Here is a 22408-nt window from a genome sequence, read left to right as displayed (position 1 = left end):
CAATAATAAAATATATTCACAGCATACAGAGGGGAATCCCACATTAGAACTATATTGCAGTCAACAATGCAGAAAGGAGTGAGAGATTCAAACTACAGTCTAAACCCTTTGACCTCAGACCTGGAGCTACAGAATTTGGAGTTTGCCCTGATGAGGTTTAGTTCAGTGTTTTCTTAATATGCTCACAATTCCTTTTTGCTATGGTAATGTATATTTGGTGCCATTGTATGTGGTGTTATGTAATTTGCCTTTTCATTTTACAGGGGTTACAATTAAGAGATTGCCTTGAGTCTCATATGAGATTTTAGACTTTGAAACTGTATTGAGATTGAAAGGTCATAGGGACTTTAATTTGAACTAAATGCACTTTTTATTTATGATATGAGCACAAGCCTATAGGAGGCAAGGAGTGTGATGTTTTGAATCAGAGTGGTGGTTTGAATGAGAATGACTCTCATCAGCTCATATATTTGAATGCTCAGTCTCCAGTAGATGGAACTGTTTGTTTGGAAGGATCAGGAGGTGTGGCCTTGTTGGAGGTCCCAGGGGTGGGCTCTGAGGTCTTAACAGCCCACACCATTCTCAAGTTAGATTTCTATCTCTTGTGGGTGGATCCAATGTAAGCTCTCAGCTCTGCTCCAGTGCCATGACTGCCTGCTGCTTTAGAGATCATTGACTGACCCTATGGAACCATGAGCCTCAAATTAAATTCATTCTCTCTCTCTGTCTCTCTGTCTCTCTCTTTTTTCCCAGACAGGGTTTCTCTGTGTAGCTTTGGAGCCTGTCCTAGCACTCTTCTGTAGACCAAGCTGACCTCAAACTCAAAGATCCGCCTGCCTCTGCCTCCCAAGTGCTGGGATTAAAGGCATGCACTACCATCACCTGGCTTAAATCCTTTCTTTTATAAGTTGTTTTGGTCATATGTTTTGTCACAGCAACAGAAAAGTCACTAACTCACTTGCTAACTTCTTTTTCTACATATTTCCTCTCATTTGATTCATATAAAACCCCCAAGACATATATAATTACCTTCGTTTTATAGATGAGAAAATAGACCCAGTCTTTTCTCCCCAAGTGCTTCCCTGAAAACACTACTCAAAACTCTGCTCCAACATAGCAACTGCCTGATTTCTACTGTTTATTATTGGTCTTCTCCTCTAGAATCAAGAGAATGAAGATGAGGGTTTGTTTTTAATTCACTCAAATGCCTCCAAAGGCCATCGGGCACATGTTATAATGGATGAAAGTTTAGGTACTAGTCTTGCCTGCTAAATTTCAGTTTCATGAGAGTGGAGACAGCATTATCTTGTTTGGTTTCAGAGCCAAATGCCTAATAAATAGTTATTTGTTGACCTAAGTCATCAAAGGATGAGGGGTACCCCACAATAAAGTGAACCAACAGTTAATGATGTCAAAAATGCAAATAGTTTAATGTTCATTTTTAAACTATACTTTACATCCAGCACTTGAAGAAAATGATTATGGTGTTTTAAAAATGCAACCACCAGATTAGACATAGTCCTTCATGATTATATCTCTATACCTAAGGACATTATAGGTTAATGAATACAGTAAGAATAATAATGGAAAATTCAGCTTAATACACAGAAATTCAGGAGGAAATTTCAAGACTTTGATCAGAATTTTTAAGTGCAGTGCTATGTGCTACTGCTAAGGTTCAGAGCAGGCTAAGGAGAAGAATGCTTGCCTTCTGAAGACATGATCTAAAAAATGGGGTACTAAAAAAATAAAAAGAAAGAAATGGGGGACCAAGCATTCTGTGGAAACTGGTTAGCCATCAAGAAGTCCCTAGTAAGGACAGGTATGGAAGCAGCTAGCCATCTTTAGAGAGCCTGAGCCTATCTTACAAAACAAAGCTCATGGAGCAGTACTCATAAACACAAGCATGATGAGGTTTTGCCATCTATAAATACTCTTCAAATGGTTGAAGGGATTCCAGCCGTGGCTCTTTTCTGGCATGAGACACACCAGACATGGGATGATCTACTGATGGACCTTCTCAAAGTACTCTTTGGAAGCTGTTGGGCTTGGCTTGATCTGAAAATTAAAATTAAACTGGGTGAGAGAGACTTCATGATAGTAGAGTCTCAACAGTGAGCTGAGCTCCCGTTTTAAACTAAAATTTCTTCACTTTTGAAGATTAGCCTTATTTTTTTCAAAACACACAGATGAAAGCTAACTAGCAGCCTAAAGAGTACCTGTCCAGTGCAGAGTCATCTCTGTTGGCTCCCTTGATAGATTATCTTTAGGCAGAAAAGACTTAGAATTGGGGTCTGATACTCTGAGGAAAACAACATACCGTAGGGGACTCTGGTGTCCAGTTGGCAGGGCAGACTTCTCCATGGGTCTCCACAAACTGGAATGCCTTCACCAGACGGAGCGTTTCTTCCACACTGCGGCCCACTGGCAGGTCATTGACACTCAAGTGTTTGATGACACCATTAGGGTCAATAATGAAGAGGCCTCTGCACAGAATTTATCCTAATCAGTGATAACAGAACTAGAGCCAATAACTCTCATTTATATCCTTTTATGTCTTTGATTCTCTTTTAATAAATTCATAAAACTGTCAAATGCTTAAAAACGGGAGTTTTAGGGACTGAAGAGACTGCTTAGCAATCATGTACTGTCTATCCAGACGACCTGAGTTCAGTCTGTAGAACCCATGTAGAGCAGCACACAACTGCCTGTAACTCCTGCTCCAGGGGACCTGAATCTTCTTATAGCCTCCAAGAGCAAGTCTCCTAGCATGCACGTACTTCCACATAGTCACACATACATAATTAATAATTTTAATAAATCTTAAAAAGAAAAACCAGAGGGGCTGGAGAGATGGCTCAGAGATTAAGAGCATTGCCTGCTCTTCCAAAGGTCCTGAGTTCAATTCCCAGCAACCACATGGTGGCTCACAACCATCTGTAATGAGATCTGGTGTCCTCTTCTGGCCAGCAGGCATACACACAGACAGAATATTGTATACATAATAAATAAATAAATATTAAAGAAAAAGAAAAACCAGAGCTGGAAAGATGGTTCAGAGGCTAAGAACACTGGCTACTCTTCCAGAGTCCCTGAGTTCAATTACCAGCAACCATACAGTGGCTCACAACTATCTATAATGAAATCTGGTGTCCTCTTCTAGTGTGAAGGCATACATGCAGACATAAAACTGTATACATAATAAACAAATAAATCTTAAAAAGAAAAACCAACCTGGAATTAGTATTATACAAATGTTTGTCACCTTTTAGTAATGACAGATGCTTTGATAATGCCAGACCACCATGTGAAGCATGTTATAGGAACATTGCAAAAGTGTACCTCCAGTGTGATGTATCTAAAAGAAATGAACTAGGAACAGTAAACACCTTTATTCAGTGACCTAGCAGGCATTCTTTAGACTCCTGTTCAGACTCTGGTAAAGTAACCACATATATGTATAAGAGGAAGAAATTATGTTATCTATATTCAGTGAATATTTAAAATGTTACCTTTTATTTAAATGTGTGTTTGTGTGTGTTTTGTGTATGCATGCAAGAAAATGTCAATGGAATCCAGAAGAAAGTGTTAGATTCCCTGGAGCAGTACAGGTGGCTGTAAGCGGTGCAAGGCAAGCCCTGAAAACGGAACTCTGTCCTCTGCCACAGCGGAATCATCTTTCTAGCACCTCCCCTAATGAGACAGGGTCTCTATACACAGTCCTGGTCACTATTTAGACCAGACTGGCACAGAACTCACAGAGATCTGCCTTTCTCTGCCTCCAGAGTGCTTGGATTAAAGGCATATAACACCATACCCAGGTTCACAATTCCTCTTAAAGGGACACAAGGACTTCAAATGTCAACTACATAGGGAAAAGGCAAAGTACTTGTTCTCCTGTGTGATGTTTAGAATCCAGGCCTTGGGACTGACCTTATCTTCTGGTGCTTGATCTCTGAGAGAAGACTAACATCAGCTAGACTCAGTTTTCTCTACCCTTAGCCCCAGTAACCAGTAGTAGTCACTACAGAATTAGATCTATGGTATGGCAGTTTGAATGTAACTGGTCTCCATAAATTCATTAAGAGTGGCCTTGATGGAGGAAGTGTGTCACTGCAGGGATGGGCTTTGAGGTCTCACATATGTTTAAGTTACACCCAGTATCTCAGTTCACTTCTGTGTTCAAGGAGATAAACAGATTAAGAAATGGAATACAGGGAGAGGTGACCTCACAAGATCCCACTCAGCTAAATTTCAAACCTGTGAAAAGGAATTAAAGAAAAGCTTAGAGCTGGGTATGGTGGTACATGCCTTTAATCCCAGTACTTCAGAAGCAGAGACTTGTTGTAGATCTCCGAGTTTGAGGCCAGCATGGTCTACAGATCCAGTTTCAGGGCAGCCAAGCTTTGGCAGTAAAAGAAACTATCAAAACCAGAAAGCTAGTAAAGATGTATTTGAACAAGGGGACCATGTTCCAGTCCCAGTAAGCAGCAGAACATGGCAGCTTTGGCCACAGGATTCCCAGCATTAAGGACAGAAGAAAGGGGTTATAGAATCTGCCTCTATGACTAAGAAAAGCTGCCAAGGCCAGGCATGCATCAGGGTGTCCCTGAATGAAGGCCATTGCATGAAGCTGTGACGCTGAAGCCTGGATTGCCTTGGAGAACCCAAGATGTTGGAGATGCTAGAGCTATGGTATACCTGCCAAGGAAAGCTGCCAACAGGGAGTGGAACCAGCCTGAAAAAAAGAAGTGTGTTGCAATCAACAAAGCTGGCAGGAGTTGGAGATCTGAAGAGTGTTTTGACATTAGATATGGAAATGCAGAGTTTGGAGTTTGTCCAGCTGGCTTTCAGTCTTACTTTGGTCCAGTATTTCCTCACCATGCCCCCTTCCCTATGTTTTGGAATGGTAATGAATATCCTGTACCATTATATGTTGGAAGTATGTGATCTGTTTTTTTGATTTTATAGGGGATTCATGTAGTTAAGAGACTACATGAATCTCTTTAGAGACTTTGAACTTTGAAACACTGAGGCTGTGGTAGCTAGCCTATGGGGACTTTTGAAGCTGGACTAAATACATTTTGCATCATGATATTGTTACAAGTTTATGGGGCCAGGGAGTGGAATGGAGTAGTTTGAATGTAACTGGCCTTTCTAAATGCATAGGGAGTGGTACTAGTAGGAGGTGTAACTTTTTTGGAGTACGTGTATCCTTGCTGGAGGAAGTATGTCACTGTGGGGGTGGACTCTGAGGTCTCATATATGCTCAAGCCACACCCAGTGTCTCAGTTCACTTCCTACTGCTCCTTCTCCAATACCATGTTTGCCTGCATGCTGCTATGTCCACCATGATGATAACAATGAAACTGTAAGTGACCCAATTACATATTTTCCTTCATAAGAGTTACCATGGTTATGGTGTTTCTTCGTAGCAATAGAAACCCTAAGTAAGACATACAGGAAGGAAGCATAACAGACTACATTTCCCCTGCCACTGCTAACTATGGAGAAGTTTGGCTTTGGTTTACTAAGAAAAACAGTAATCTTGAAGTCAACAAGGCTGAGTTCCAAAAGGCTGCCAGCACTGAGGTTCAACATGAGTAGGGTTTAGCAACTGTGTGGGAGCCCACAGAAGTGGATCATTCCACCTTAACTAAAGGTCAGAGTTCAAACATATTCTTGCTCCTTCAAGGTTAATAAGGACAGGAGGTTTGACCTAAGGTGTGGCTACTAACAGGACGTTTTGACCTAGGGTACCGTTACTTGAAGTTTTGAGTATTAAGAAGGTAATTACTTTGTTCTTTGTACCTTGCCTTCCCCCCTCCTTTCTGGATTGGGGTATATAAAGGCTATGAGAAATAAACACAAGGCAAATCTCTGCATTTACTGGATGATCTCTCGACTCTTATCTGCTGTCTCTTGCCTATTTCTTTCTCAATCCTCACTCTTCCCTCCAAGTGTGGACGAATATGTCAGGTCAGATCCGACACAACTGTGTGGCATCCCAAGGTGTGGCTCTCTTATCCTTCATGAAGTTACTGCCTGAGTCCTTCCTCCACTCTTATTCTCATAGACATCAAGAAGACAGCTAAAGCCCGTGTTCCCATGAAGAAGCACTCAAGAAGGCTGCATTTGAACTTTCCCCAGTCCCATAGGATGAAAGAACATAGAAAATACAAGCTACAATAACCACCTGGAGCTATTCCCTAAACTACCTCACCAGGTCACTCCTATACACCTACTGGAGATTCACCTCCATTTTATCTAGGAGAAAACTGAGGCACAAAAAGGCAAATAACTTGCCCAAAATCACAGAGTCATTAAGAAGCCAAGTTTAAAAAGAAATCAAACCCTGGCTTTTAAAAAGCTGGTTCCATGGCTTTTAAAACACAATCTCCATTGAGAGAGAAAGAAAAGAGAGAGACAGAAGGACCTTGAAAAAGCTTTTCTCCCCAATAGTTCTGGAGTAGCCATCATTGAAGGCCCCTACACTTCAGAAAGAATGGATCCGTGGGGCCATTAAGACATTGCACCTTTTCCTAAACGGAGACCCAGGTAGTGAACTGAGCACACATCTTGCCATTTCTCCAATCCTCACAGAAACGATTTCATCAGTGCCTAAGTAGACAAAAAGGCTTTCTCAGGGGACAGGGACAGGCTAACTCAGAAGCTAAGAGCACTTGTTACTCCTGCAAAGGACTTAGGTTAGATTCCCCATATCTATACAGTAGCTAACAACCATTTATAATCCTAGTTCCAGGGGATATGACTCCAAGGTAAGTGCCTGCAAATGGTGCACAGACATACGTGCAGAGAACACACACCCACACATATACAATAAAATAAATTTGTGATGTCTATTTTTGGATGTCCACCTGACTATACCTGGACTAACTAAATCCCAAATGACTGGGCATACCTGTGGTGGACTTTCTTTTTTTCCCTTTCAGTCCTGGACAGTTTTCCCTGGACAGACCCTGGCTGTCCAGGACCTTACTCTGTACCTCTGCCTCCATAATGCTGGGATTAAAAGTGTATCCCATAACATCCAGCAATTTTTCCTCAACAAATTATTTGAAGGGACGACCCACTGCTAATTCAGATCTTTGAAGTGGGAAGACATACCTTTAATCTGGAGCACACCTTCTGCTGACAGTCTATATAAAGGACAAGAAAGAAGGAAGCTTGCTCTCGCTTTGCCTGATTGCTCTTACCCTTGAGAGAAGTCCATTCATTCACAGGTATTAGAGCCACTTTTTGGAGATTCTGGAGTAAACTGAAGGCCAGCTGAGACAGCCAGCCTCATGGACTGAACTACTACTGGATTCTTGGACCTTTCATTACGAGACAGCCATAGCCATTGTTAAGACTAGTTAGACCACAGCCTATAAGTCATTCTATGAAATCCCTATAGATAAAATAAATAACACACATATATACATACGCACTCTAGAAGTTATAAACTCTAATACAAAATCTAAATTAACAAAAAAAAAAGCTTCTGTTTCTGACATTTTGCTATCCAGGTATCATATCTGTGGTACCTGTCCATAATCCCAGCACCAAGGAGATGGACCAGAATGAGCGCAAATTCAAGGAGAGCCTGGGGCCATATATTCAAACTGTGTCTCAAAAAAAAAAAAAAAATCAAAAGCACCAACACAAAACCAAACCCATATTCCTTCCTGAGTTTTATCAAAATTGACAAGCAAAAATGCTTCTCTTTATAAGTCCCCAAGAGTCAGTGACACTAAAATACGGAAAACCATCCCACCTCTAAGGAACAGCTCTTACCTGAGTGCAACGCCAGCACCTTCCAACAGCACTCCGTAGTCTCGGGCTATTTGCTTGGTTAAATCCGACAACAGCGTGATGTTCATGTGGCCCAAACCACCACTCTAATAAAAAGGCAAACAGGACTGTTTTTTGCAGGTGGTCCTACAATGTCTGAACCATGTACCCATGTTGATGGTGGTAAGTAATAGTAAATGCACACTTCCTTCCTGTTAACTCGCCTAAAGGAGATAGAATTATATTTGCCATTATGTTTTTTAAAGTTTTTTTTATTTTATGTGTTTTACCTGCATATCACATGCATGCAGGGTCTGAAGAAGTCAGCAGAGGCTATCGGACCCCCTGGAATTAGAGTTAAAACAGTTGTGAGTCCTATATGGATGCTGGGAACTCTTCCTGGATCCTCTTGAAAAATAGCAATGTTCTTAAGCAATGAGCCATCTCTCCAGTCCCTATTATTCCTGTATTAATTGATGTGTAGTATGTGTGTGGGGAGGGTGGGCACATGTGTGGGTTCTAGTGATAGAATTCAGGTTGTCAGGTTTGCTCAGCAAGTATGTTACCTGATGAATCACCACATTGACCAATTTCCACTGTTTTAAAGATAAGGAAACTGAAGCTCAAACAAAAACAAAAACAAAAACCCTTTTTTCTTCTGGACACAGCAATAAAGAATCTGACTGACCTTTCCTTATCTTTTTGAGTCAAGGTCTCATGTAGCCAGATTGGCCTCCAATTTACTCTGTTGCCAATGATGACCTTGAACTTTTGCTTCCTGCCTCTACCTCTGGAATGATGGGATCACAGGCTATGCTAATCCACCAAGTTTATGGTACTGGGGACTGAACCCAAGTTTTCTTGTATATTAAGTAAAAGCTCTGAGCATACCCTGCTCTCTTTCTCCAATTGTTAAAGCAGCTGTCGAAATGAAAACTAATTTCTGAAGAATAAAAATGAAGGCGTGACAAATTACTCAAGTCACTATTGTTAGTCCCGGACCATACCTAGTGAAATTTTGGTTGTTTTTCTTAGCAGATTTCTAGGCAACATCACACAGAACAGTACAGCAAACTTACTATGTGTTCAAAGTACAGGCCTAAGAGGAAGCAACAGACCCTACCCATGTCCCCTGTCCTGCTGAGCCTGGCTCCATTACTATGTGAACTTGGAAAATATACATGGAACGGGCAGTAAAGATATATGCAATGTCCACGGAGTTGTTACTACCATAGTTCACAGACTACTAATAGGCAAGCATCTACAAATGGCCTGCTTCAGGAGGATACGTCTCACCTAATATAGAGCTTTTCTAGCATGCATGAAGCCCTGGATTTGATTCTCAGGAAGGCATAAACCAGGTTCTGATCCTAGAACTTGAAAGGTGGAGGCTGCCGGATTAGAAGTTCAAGGTTATCTGAATAATGCATCCAGTTAAAAGGCTAGCCTGAAATACCTGGCACACTGTTTTCTGAAAGGAAGCGGGGAAAGGAAGGCAGTTAAGCAAGAAACTCACTTCAGACTGGCTATGCTTTAAAGATCCCTAGGTTTGTCTTAAATTTCTTCTGTTGGTACAGGGGATAAGTGTAGCTAGAGAAGGAGGAAAAGACAATGATTAGTTAGATAAGAGGATTAAGTTCTGTTCTTCTGTATAATAGGTGACTACAGTTAGAACATACTGTATTTTTTAAACTAGCTAAAAAAGGGTTTTTATTTGTTTTTTTGAGAAAGTCTCATCATATGGCTCTGGAACTTACTAGGTAGACCATGTCAGCTTAAAACTCATGAAGATCCTCCTGCCTCTACCTTCTGAGTGCTGGAATTAAAGGTGTGAACCATCTGCCCAGCTAAAAAAGGAATTTGAATGTTATGGCCATAAAGAAATGATTGAGGAAATAGAACACAGAATAGCCCGATTTGATCCTTGCACAATGTACACATGTATCAAAACATCACATTGTAGCCCACAAATATATACAATGTTTTTATTGTGTGGTCTATATTGTTTGTGATTTAGAAATGAAACCAAAGAATAAAGTAAAACCAAGGAAAGGTGACTGTCAACCAACCTACCTTCCTTGGTGTATTGATCCAGGCAAGATGACTGAAGTGGGAGTCCACTGAAACCGCAACCACTTCACAGTTTACATCATGAAATTCATTGGCTTTGTCACTGAAAGCAACAATTTCTGTAGGACACACAAAAGTGCTTGGGGAAAAAAGAAAGTTTCATTAGATTATGTTTAGACAAAAATTTAAGACATAAGCAGTAACTTGTCTAAAAGCTAAATTGATTTGCTTAGGGAGCAAAAAAAAGGTAAAATGGGCTGGGTTGGTGGCATACACCTTTAATCCCAGAATTTGGAAGGTAGAGGGAGGAGGATATTTGTCTGCTCAGGTCAGCTTGGTCCACATATAAAGATGCTACAAAATAAATAAATAAATAGAGTAAGCTTTCTTTCTAGTTGCTGGACATGGTGGTATGTACTTTAATCCTAGCACTGAGGAGGCAGAGGCAGGCTGACCTCTGTGAGTCTTGGTCTATTGTGAATCCCAAGACAGCTAGGGCTATATAGAGATACCATGCCTCAATAAATAAATCAACCTGGGGTTTGCGGGGGCACACATTTGAAGACTTAAATTGAAAATTTGTATTTGAATAAAGCAGCTTTAAGAAAAACATTTCTTATACTACTTTCTCATTTTCCAACCAGACTGGTATAAAGTTTAAACTGGTTTAGAGAACCATTAATCAAAAGCATGTAATACTGAATTGTATTAAAGATTGAGAACATTATCCAGTAATTACCTTGCATGCAGAAGGCCTGGGGTTTGATCCCCAAGAAAAACTAACAGAACCATATCAAAACTCCTCCATTAAAGTAAGGCCATTTCTTCCATTAAATTCATCACATGAGCTATAGATAGCCAAGGCCAATGAACAAAAATCAGAAAGAATCTTTTTCTTCACTAGAAGAAGAATTTCAGTGTGAGTCAGAATCCACTACCAGCTCTCAGAAGGATATGAAAGCATTATAGAGTAAGACTTACAAATCCAAAGGGTAGAAGAAAAGCACCAAGTATTTCCCCTTAAAGTCGTCAAGACTCAGCTCTTTGAACTCTCCATTGACAACAGCCGTACCCTTAAAATAGGGAGCATGCTGTGTGACGGCAGGGGTGCGGAAGGAGGAACCTAAAAAAGATCACAAACCTGTCTGTAGCTTGTCATCCACCGCATCAAGCACTACATGATTTTATCTAAATTCCTTTCACTGAAACTTATCAAACAAATTTATTATTTATCATAACCGGAGATGTTATTAATACAACTCAATGACATGGATCACTTTAATTGTACATCTTAGGTACAATAATTTCCCCTTCAGTTCAGTTCTAAATTATACACAAATCCAACTCAGTGGTAGGGAGAAGTGTGTGTGTGTGTGTGTACACGCACATGTGCATCCGTTTGTATGTGTGTGTAAATTTAGAGGATGGAAGACACCGTCCAGTACTGATTCCTCTTTTTTCTCTTCTAGCGTCTGATAAACTTAGAACTCACCAGTAGGCTAGCTGGACACAAGTGCATCCTACCATATCTGCTTATATGTGGGTGAAGGTCAAACTTGAGTCCTTGTGCTAGTTTACTGACTGATTTAGCTATCACCCCAGCCTTGAAGAAAAACTTAAAAACTAAAAAAAAAAAAAAAACCCAGAAAGAAGAAATTAAATGCCATGGAAACTAAAGGGAGGAAGACAAAAGAAAGCAAAACCAGAGCCAGGCTTAAAAAGACCCTTAGTGTGAAGCTGCAGGGTTGGCTCTTCACTTCAGGAGAGAGAATGGAGTCTGGAAGGTTCTGATGTAGGAGGACAGCTGTTTTCAGGAAGATTAGGCTATCAGGAGGACAAGACTAATGTAAGGACTCCAGTTATCTCAGCGAGAGGCACTGAGGTGTGGCAGAGAGAACACCAAGAACAGATGCAGGACATGTTTCAAAGCTGGGGTGGTGTGGGGTACAGGGAAAACTCAGGGTGTCTATTCATTTTATCCAGGGGTCTTTTTGCTATTACTAAGCTGTTATAATTTAGGTATCTTAGAGGAATATCCTTTATTAAGTATATTATACAAATATTTTCTTTTTCCTAGATTATAGCTTTCTCTCTCTACTCATTTTCTTTTCTTTCCTTGCTTCTTTGTTTGCTTTGTGCTGCAGACAGGGTCTCACACTAAGAAGGCTCTATTGGCCTGGAACTTATTATAAAGCACAGGCTGGTCTCAAACTTGTGGCAATCCCCGTGTCTGCTTCCCCACTGCTAAGGTTACAGTTATGCACTAACCGCATCTGGCCCCTTTCTTCTTTCTCTATTGGAAACAGAGCCTTCCTATATAACCCAAGCTGGCCTCAAACCTGTGTTGATATTCTAAGCTACCTCAGCTACCCATGTCCCGAAATTTCAATTGTGCGCTGCTATGCCTGTTTTTTTCCTTTCCTTTCTTTGTCTCCTGAGCGCTGGGATTAAAGGCATGTCCTGCTTCATTTTCTTCATGTTCCTTAAAAGTAGATCTTAAACTTTTGACACTGCCAATTACTCACTGTTCCTACACAATTCCTTATGGATCTGGCCATCTCTACACATTCTCATACTGCATTTTTTAAAGCGCTGAAGACAAGTCTCATGCATAGCCAAGGTCCAGAGCTGTGACATGGGTTCCCTTTGCCTGGGTGCAACTAAAACATAGTAACACTTACTGGTGCTAAAGGCAAACTTTGGTTGGGCAGAGGCAGACCACAGATTGTCTGTCAAGCAGGGTCTTCTAGAAGCAATAGGCCTAAGAACTGACGAAGCACAAACACCCCGGGAAATGGCACCCACATGCTGAGCAACCTGCAAAGAGAAATGTTTTCTATTAGGGAGACTTTCTGAAATGGTGACTAACGGCTGACCTTGCTGCTGGCTGCGGTGGCCATTTGTCAATGGTGGCCTCAGCTGTCCGTTTTCCCTGTAAACCAAATACCAAATCAAATTAAAAATAATTTCCTTCTTCTTCCTTAAAGACTGCAAGGCCGAGGTAATCTTAAAATACAGTCTCAGGAATAAAAATCTCCAGATGACTACAAAAATTCAGGAAGGCTAGGCCAGGTTGAGTGATTAATTTCACTCCCCACCAATCAGCTGCAAATGTGCCCATATCAAGGTTTTTCACAGAAAAAGTCTCTCCCAGACTCTCAGTCAAACAAAGAAATAAGGCAAAGTTCATGCCTTGGGAGAGTTTGGCCCGAGTTCAAGGGAAGTATTTGCTCAACTTTGATGTCCAGCGTAGCTAGGGGAGGAGGTAGGTGTTGCCCTGAGCCCCAGTGATGAGAAAAGGGGGAAGGTGGTTGGTAAATTAAGAACAGTAAGCTGCAACCACCAAGAGGATAGTAGGTAACAGGGCAGAGTCCAGCATGAGTGTGGGAGCAGAAGGCGGCTCCCATTACTGTAGTACTTTGTTTAAGTAATAGATTTACGAGTGAGCCCACAGTCAAGTCAAGATGTGGCATTACTTCTTCCATGGCAAAGAAAGGAAAGCAAACTGAGATTTAGAAATGCAAAGTCAAGCCAGGTGTTGGTGGCACACACCTTTAATCCCTGCAAAGGGGAGGTAGAGACAGGTGGATCTCTCAGAGTTCGTGGTCTACAGAGTGAGTTCCAGGACAGCCGGGGCTACACAAACAAGCTTGAGGAGGGCGAAGTCACTTGCTCAAGGTCATGTTTGGTGACAGACCCTAGAACACTGGATCCGATACACTGGCCCACAAAGCCAGACCTGGGTGCTTTAGTGAGTGGAGAAGCAGCAAGGTGACCCTCGACTCCGAGACCGCAAAGACTCCGGGAGCGCACCACCCGCTGGGGCAAGGGGAAAAGCTGTCCTGCGCAGGCGCTGGGGCCTTGGGGGCCGCTGGAGGCCTCTCAGTGCGCAAGCCGAGAGCTCCCTCCAGTAGCGTTAGTGGCCAGCAGACCCAAGAGGGCGCGATCCGGTCCAGGAAGCGGGTCCCGGAGTCACGGCTGTGTCATGCGTCTGCCCAGCTGGCAGCCACTCACCGAGGACCTGAGGAACCTTCCCGCAGCGGCCGCCATCTTCAGTGCACGCGGGAGGCAAATCAGACAGAGGAGCCTGCGAGCAGCGGGTCCACGCTGGGTGCTGTGTCTCCTACGTAGGGCGTGGTTTCTGAGTCTGGGGGCGGGGCCGGGCGCGCAGGTTGGGTTTACGGGGCGGGGCCGAGGCGGAGGGGTGTGGCTTACGTGAAGAGGCTGAGTGAATGTGGAAGGGTGAAAGGTGGAGATGCACCCCTTCGTGCTCAAGGTGATATTTCTTTTCCTCTTGGTCTCCTGAGGAGCTGAATGCTTGTTTTCCTATTTGTTGTACCAAACCTATAAAGAGCTAATGAAAGGGTCAAGTAGCCACTTATTTCCATGTTTCCTATTGATTTTGTTTTAGCTTTGTGTGGTGTAAACTGTGAGAGAATCCTGTTCCCTTTCTACCTCAGGTGGAATCTTCTGGCTTCTGCATTAAATGGAACAAATTTAGTTGTTTGAGTCTTTAATAAGCTCAGTGACTTAGAAACATCGAAGCTTAGTATGCTTGTAAACCTTAGAGATTGTGTGGGGGCTTCCGTTTGACATCTCTCAAAAGCGGAAAAACTGAGACATTTCAAATCAATTTATTTATTAATATTAATATTAAGTGCTGAGTGGAGAGCACGGTTTTGAAGCAGCACCTCAAACACATAACGAAATTCATGCGGTATTCACAGCAAATGTCATCTGTAAACTGGTATTTTCCAAGCACTGTTCTGTTATTAATTTACCTCCTCAAATCTGCATACCATAAATAATATTTAATATTTTCTTTAAACTAGCTTGCTTTATAAAACACAAATTATATTATAAAATGTTAAACAGGAAAAACTTATAACGATATAAATAGAAGGTAATTAATAATAAACACACTAAAGCAAAATACTACAAAGCTCCAGCTAGATGCAGTTACTTGCTGAAAGTCTGAGTTTTAGTAAAAAGAGAGAGGTGGTCAGAGGCATTCTTCTCTAGCCTCACGGAGAACCTTTTCATTTGTGTGGCCAGAGGACTGAAAGAGAATTCAAAAACACTTTCAAATTTCTCATGCTGAGATTTTATGTTATTATTTATTTTGCTCACCACTATTCCAGAAGTAAGTTTCATTAAGCTGTCCATACACCTTTAGGTGCTACTCAAGGTAACTGCCTTGGTCTCTAAAAAACCAAAGAAAGACAAAAACAAAAACAAGCAAACAAACAAAACATCTTAGACCTAGAGACACCTCAACTAGTTTCCCACAGTACCTGACTTGGTCTTAACTGGTACCCAATGTGTGTGTTTAGCAGGATCCAAATGAAGGAAATCATAGAATACTGGTGCTCAAATCTGTGATGAAATATAAACCAGACATAAAAAAGAAAGCTGATCTTGATGACTCACACTTGTAATTTCAGCACTTGGGAGCCTGAGACCAGAGGATGACCAAGAGTAGATTGGAGGATGACCAAGAGTTCAAGGCCAGCCTTTGCTACAATGTAAGACTCACTTTTATATAAGAAAAAAACAAAACAGGCTGGGCAGTTGTAGCAGGAATTCTGATTGGTCTTACTAAATAAAACCTGGAGTCAGATACTGGGGGTGAAAGCTGATGGATCAGAGAAGCAGAGCAGGCAAACACTAGAGACACCTTTTACCTCTACCAGTGCTCGGGCTGAGGGGGCAATCCTGTCCTCAGACTGTCTCCTCAGACTGCATCTCCAGACTACAACTGTCTTCACCAAACCTCAGACTGCACTGCAGTCCTGTTTCCGCCCGTCTTATATTCCTCTCTCTGCCCAGCCATATCACTCCTGTCTCTACCTCCCTAGTGCTGGGGTTAAAAGCATGGGATCCCAAGTGTGGGGATCACCTTTGTGTGAGCTCTGTTTCTCTTTTAGACAGATTAATCTCGTGTAGCCCAGGGTGGCCTTGAACTAACAGAGATCCCTCTGCCTCTATCTCTGGAGTCCTGGGATTAAAGGTTTGTGCCACCACTCTCTGGCCTCTGGTGGCTTAGCTCTGCACTCTGATCTTCAGGCAAGCTTTATTTGTTAAAACACAAATAAAATATCACTATTGGCAGTGGTGGTGCATGCCTTAATGCCAGATCTCAGGTGACAGAGGCAGGCATATCTCTGTGAGTTCACGGTCAGCCTGGTCAACAGAGTGAGTTCTAGGACAGACTACAAAGCTACACAAAGAAACCCTGTCTCAAAAACAAAACAAAACAGAAAAGCAAACAAAACAAACACCCAAACTCTCAGGTGTGATAACACAGGTCGTTAATCCCAGCATGTGAAACTCTGTGAGTTCAAAACTCAAAACTGTTTGGTCTACAAAGAGAGTTCTAGGCCAGCCAGGGTTATATAGTGAGGCCTTGTCTCAAAATTAAAAAAAAAATAAAACATTGAAAGATACTACCATGTTAATGAGCCTTAAAACCCCTATGTGGAGTCTGGAACGATGGAAAGAGAGAATTAGTTCCATAAAGTTGTTCTCTGACTTCTACACATGCACTGTAACATGTGCCTCCTCCCACTCCCATATCATACGACTCCAATAATGATGAAGGTTGCAGTGTTGGACAGAAGGGAAAATCTGTTCTGTCTAGGTGTATTATTGGTTAGCAAATCCCCATACCCAGCCAGGAGTCAGTGGGTTTTGTTTTTTTATTTTTTTTCAGAGAATGGTGGTTTTACAGATCCCTGATTGAAAATTAGACATAAATTATGAAAGAGAAAGGAGTGGGACTTTCTCTTTTCTTTTGGGCTCATCCCAAAGGAACTTCCCCCCTTTTCCAGAGCTGCTTAGAGCAGGCAGAGGGAATGCTCACCTAGGGGATCTATTTCCCTCTTCCGGTGTGCGTGTGTGTGCCGCACACATTACACTTAAATGGCAGGGGTCCTTGGATGAGAGATCTGTCCTCTCCCCACCTTCACACAGGGACCAACCCTGAATGTGAGCAAGCCCTCCAGCTCTTGGAATGGGATGGGACAGGTGGAAGGTTTTGTTTTTGTTTGTTGTTGTTTTTTTTTTTTTCTGGCTGACCTGGCAGAGACAAAAGAATTCAGGGAGGAAGGGAGGGTCGTACACCAGAAAAAGCCACTGATCAATACAGGGAAAGAAAACTGACAGAAACATAGAAAGACACACAGAGAGCTACACATACATAGACACAGAGTTAAAAACAAAACAGATATGGGTAACCACCCCACATTCATGCACTTGAATAGAGAGATCCAGTGAAGTCTCACATGGTTCCCAGACATTGGACAGCTATGTCCAATCTTCCCTGTGTGTCCCAACAAAAGGCACCAGACTTACAAGAGGTGACAGAGCAGGTGAATTTCTAATCTGTTTCCTTTGGGGTGGAGGGTCAGACCCCTCTGAAGCTTTAGGCAGTGATTGCTCAAAGAGAGCCCTAGGGACCTAGAATATCTCAGATTGCGCAAATCCTGAGAAGTCTCCTGACCATCACACTCTTCCTCCCTCCAAGGGACTCTGAGACCTCTGGTGTCTCAGAATTTGTTCTCTGGGATCTCACTGGAGCCTCCAGAAATGCTGTGGGGTGTTCATCAGAGAAGACTGTTTAGACATGGGTTTAAGCCAATAGAAAGTCTTTATTAGTGGGCTGGCAACAACACTGGGTGTTTGGGTTCCCAGTGTGCCTCTGAGCCTTTATCTGGGTGAACCTTTAAGCACAAAACCACCTTCTGGATTGACATACTTTAGTTAAAAATAACAGTTAGCTAGAAGAGGTTACTTTTTGGCTTCTATAGATCTGATTCTGGATAACTTTTCTTGTTAACTGAAGTATGTCAACTCAGGACCTGTTGTCTGTGCTTAAAAACTCATTCTGAGAAAGGCACAGGACTACACTGGGATCCCAAACATCCATTGTAATTGCCAACCCACTAATAAAGACTTTCTATTGGTTTAAACCCATGTCTGATCAGTCTTCTCTGATGAATATATCACAATGGAACCATAATGCAGACAAGAAAAATATGAATCAGGATGTGAACTATGCCATCTAGCATTGCGTCTTCTTTCCAGTTCCTCTGGAGTCATTCACTCTTGCAAAACAAAATCAGTATTTATTACAGAAAAAGATGGGACAAAATAACAATGTTCACCAGAAAATGACTAGTTAAATAAATTCTAGTCCAGCCATCTCTATAACAAATATATGTGAAAAGAATGAGACAGCCTGAAAGCCTGAAGAATTTCCATATGGAGCACTCCCCAAGATATATTGTGGTGTGAAGATGTATCATGAAGGTAGAATAGTGCTTCTATTTATATATAATGAACATATGCATAGGCACTTGTGAATACACACATCTGTGCTGACATAAAAGACAGAAATATGGCTGGAAGTCTGTGGAGAAAGTAATTGGGCTTTAGGGGAAAAAGCTGAGAGCTAGACCTGTCTTTTGCGTCTATCCTTGGTGTCTATGAGATTTGAATTCAGTGCTTCTACTGCATATTTAACGATGCTATGGGTGGATATGGTTCTGTGTAATTAGAAGTTTCTCTCCTGCCCACCAGTTCCAGAATAACCACTCTGAGGCTTGATATTAATTATAAATGTTTGGCGGATGGCTCAGACTTATTACAAGCTAGCTCTTACATTTAAATTAACCTATTTCTATTAATCTAAGTATTGCTACACGGCTGTGGCATTTCCAGTCTGCTGACATGTTTTCCCTTGGGTGGTTGGATGGCATCTCCCTGATTCCTCCCTTGTATCTCTGCTTGGCTTTCCTGCCTTGCTTTATCCCGCCTTTCCATAGGCCAAAGCAGCTATTTATCAACCAATGAGGGCAAAACCATATTCAGAGCTTACAGAAGGACATCCCACAGCATTTCCCCTTTCTGTCTAATCAAAAAGGAAAGTTTTAACTTTAACATAGTAAAATTACATATAACAAAACAGTTATCAAGCAAGAATTACAGTTATATTACTTAATCTATTTGTATTTGGAAAAATTAAAGAAAATACTCTTTCAGTTTTGCAACTGTAGCCCAGAACTCACAGGAGTAAGGCAGGAGGATCATAAGTTTGAAGGCAGTCTGAGCTCTACAATAAGACCCTGTCTCAAGGACTGGAGAGATGGCTCATCAGTTGAGAGCACTGACTGCTCTCCAGTTCAATTCCTAGCACCCACATGGCAGCTCATAACTGTCTGTGACTTTAGTTCTAGGGGAATCCAATACCTTCACAGAGACACACATCAGAGAAAACACCAATGCACATAAAAAATAATAAATTAAAAAAAAGACCCTGTCTCAAAAACAAGCAGTGGTGGCCAGATGGCTCAGAAGGATAACGGTGCTTGCTACCAAGCCTGAGGACCTGAGTAGCATCCCTGAAACCCACAAAGTGGAAGGGAAGAACTAGCTCCTGCAGGTTGTCTTCTGACTTCTGCCCCTCCCCCATAAATGTAAAAAAACCCTTCTTTCTTAAAGAAATGCTTTAAAACAACAAACCCAAACCCAACAAAAATGATCTGACTGTCTATGTCCTTTGAAAATTTCATGAGTTGATATTAAAAGGCAGGACTTTTTGGAGACGAGTAGGTCATGAGAATAGAAACCTACTGTGATCAGGACCATGTACAGATAAAGCAGCTAAGTACTATATATGGGGTAATTCACCAGGCACATACATCTGCTGGCACCTTGATCTCAAACTTCCTCGCCTCCAAGACTATGAGCTGGGAACCGTTTTTATGGCTCACAAATTACTCAGTTTAAGGTATGGATTTTGTTACAGCAGCCTACATCAACTAAGACAAACCATAAACAGAATCTTTCCCCTCCCAAACACAGAGAGGATAGAGTCAGCCTGGAGAGAGGCCTCAATGGTTTCCCAGTCAGATACTGAACACACAGGGTTGTAAAGGTTGAACAATGTGCAACAGACACTCTAGGACCCAAGCCGCACCCCAGGAGCAGAATTCCTTCTTGAATAAGTTGGAACTGTCCTAACACATTCATGAACCCGTATAGACTATACCATGTGGAGCTTGAGGCTTATTACTGCCATTCCCAAAGTATCTGCTAGATGACATCCTTTGTCTACAGAGGAAACTCCTTCAAGGAATGGGATCTCTAGCCACATCTGCCTGTCTAAACCCTGGAATTGAGATATCACTGTGGCAGGGACAGATGCTCAAGACAGATGCTCAAGGCAGATGTTCAAGACAGATGCTTAAGGCAGATGCTCAAGACAGATGCTCAAGGCAGATGCTCAAGGCTACAGTCTTGTAGCCTATAGCCCATTTATTCTACATTACTGTAAGAAAATTCAGTCCAGTTATTCAATAGATTTCATTTAGAATTAACTAGCTAGTTGAGGCTTCAAAGAGGGAAAAAGTAGGTTCTCTTTCCTGAGAATAAATAAAATATCCACATATCCACGATGGCTCACTTTATATGTGTAAAAGCTTTTTTTCCCCTAAGGTTTCTAAGGTCATTAGGCCTAGAGACTGGAGCAAGAGAATGTTTATGTTATTGTAGTGTTAAGCTTGTCCTTCCTGCCTGCTTGTCCCATGAGTCAGCTAGCTGATTCTAAGCACTTTAGCCTAAGGTTCCTTTCAGTTTGCCTCCTTCTCTTTTAGAAGCAGTTCTTGGCCAGGCATGGTGGTACCTGTCTGGAATCTCAGCATCTAGAAGGGAGAATGTGGCAGGAGGATCACCACAAGTTAGAGGACAGTCTGGTCTGTACAGTGAATCCAGAATAGCTAGGGCTGTATAGCCAGACCCTGTCTTTAAAAAAAAGAAGACATAGAAGCTGGAGACATGGTTCAGAGGCTAAGAGCACTAGCTGCTTTTTCTGAGGTTCTGAGTTCAATTCCCAGCAACCACATGATGGCTCACAACCATTTATAATGAGATTTGGTGCCGTTTTCTGGCCTGCAGACATACACAAAGACAGAATATTGTATACATAATAAATAAATATTAAAAAGGCAATCCTTTGACAAATACTGCTCATAAAATGAGCCAGGGTGATGGTTTAGATTGTTCTTTACATTAGCATAAAGATAACTGTTAATAATTGTAAATTACTGGAGGGAGACGCGTTCTCTGCCCTGATTCTGAAAGTGCAGAATTAAGGTTTATGCTCCTACTGTGTAATATGCATTCTTTGTCTATTGATTGTTCAGCATTAATGAGACAAAAAAGGCTCAACTTTCTATAAACCATTTGGGGGATGAGGATCTTGTCTTTCTCTCAGACTGATAATTGAGTTCAAACCAGCTTGTCTTATTTCCTAGTTTTAAAGTAGAGTGTCCACAGAACTACTGACTTGGAAGCAAGAGACAGCTCTGAGGAGAGAGGTCCAATTGGAGAGCAGAAAGTCTGAAGAGAAGATTGGCTTTGACTTTCTAGAAAATATAGACATTTTTATAACATTGGATTGGGAGGCCAGTGCAGATCCACTCTTCCCCTTCAAAGTTTGATCTCACAGGGAGGAGGGAATTTAATAGCTGCTTATCATGATCTAACTGGTACTCCTCAAGCCTCTGAGAGGGCAGAAACTTATCTATATTGGTGGTTTTTACACTTTTCCATTTGACTCCTTTTTGCCCAAGAATCTTTAGTTAAAATGGGTATCAAGGCACATAAAACAATTATATAAACAAAATGTTTACTGCTGTGGGACAATGCTCTTATACACTGTAAAGATTTGTCACTCATATTGGTTTAATAAAATGCTGATTAGCCAGTAGGCAGGAAGGAAGTATAGGCAGGGCAACCAGACTAGGAGAATTTGGGGAAGAGGAAAGGCAGAGAATCAGTTGCCACCCAGACACAGAGCAAGCAAGGTGAGAATGTCTTACTGAGAAAAGGTACCAAGCCATGTAGCTAAACATAGATGAGAATTATGGGTTATTTTAAGTTATAAGAGCTAGTTAGGAATAGGCCTGAGCAATAGACCAACCAGTTTATAATTAATATAAGCCTCTGTGAGTTTATTTGGGACTAAATGGCTGTGGGACTAGGTGGGCCAGAAACTTCCATCTACAATTTACTGATAAAAATCATAAAGAAGTTTCTTATTCATGTTTCAAAGCTGCCATTAGTTACTATGACATTATGATCAATCACCTTCACATCTCCTGGTGAGGACTGGCTATGGTAGAGTGCTTGCCACACATGTGAAAGACCCTTGGTTCTTCTTTTTCTTTCTTTTTTATGAGCAGGGTTTCGCTGTTGTTAGCATTTAAGCATTACCTGGCAGCCCACTTGGGAACCTTGCCAGTAAGAAGGTAGTACCTTGGCCTGCTCAGGGTTCTGACAATGACCTAGCCTTTTGCCTAGTCTGCTTGTGTATGTGCCAAGCCCCCTTTAAGAGGTGGGCCCTGCCCACCTTTCCCTCTCTTTTTTCTCTTCCACCACTCTTGTCCTCAGGGACCAGTCTCTGCCCCCTTTCCCCCTTTTTGTGTCTCTTTTCTGCCTCTTCTCTCTCCTCTTCCAATAAACCTCCCACGTGAGTCCTCTT

General features: G+C 41.8%; 1 protein-coding gene across 1 annotated transcript; it reads right to left on the bottom strand.

The window, feature by feature from the left end:
• Positions 1–1406: 1406 nt before the first annotated feature.
• On the bottom strand, positions 1407–14002 carry Prdx3 (peroxiredoxin 3). Its single transcript, XM_041662140.1, has 7 exons — positions 13879–14002; positions 12546–12681; positions 10846–10987; positions 9868–10003; positions 7798–7901; positions 2321–2486; positions 1407–2058 (listed from the first exon to the last, which is right to left on the bottom strand). Exons 1-7 carry the CDS (start codon positions 13912–13914, stop codon positions 2005–2007), a joined length of 774 nt encoding a protein of 257 aa, XP_041518074.1. The 5' UTR covers positions 13915–14002; the 3' UTR covers positions 1407–2004.
• Positions 14003–22408: the final 8406 nt, after the last annotated feature.

The sequence above is a fragment of the Microtus oregoni genome, unplaced genomic scaffold (genome assembly GCF_018167655.1).
Source record: "Microtus oregoni isolate MIOR12 unplaced genomic scaffold, Mior012 000012F_ref0000307, whole genome shotgun sequence".
NCBI lineage: Eukaryota > Metazoa > Chordata > Mammalia > Rodentia > Cricetidae > Microtus > Microtus oregoni.
Note: the sequence above shows the minus strand (reverse complement) of the source record. Positions and strands in the feature narration are given on the sequence as shown.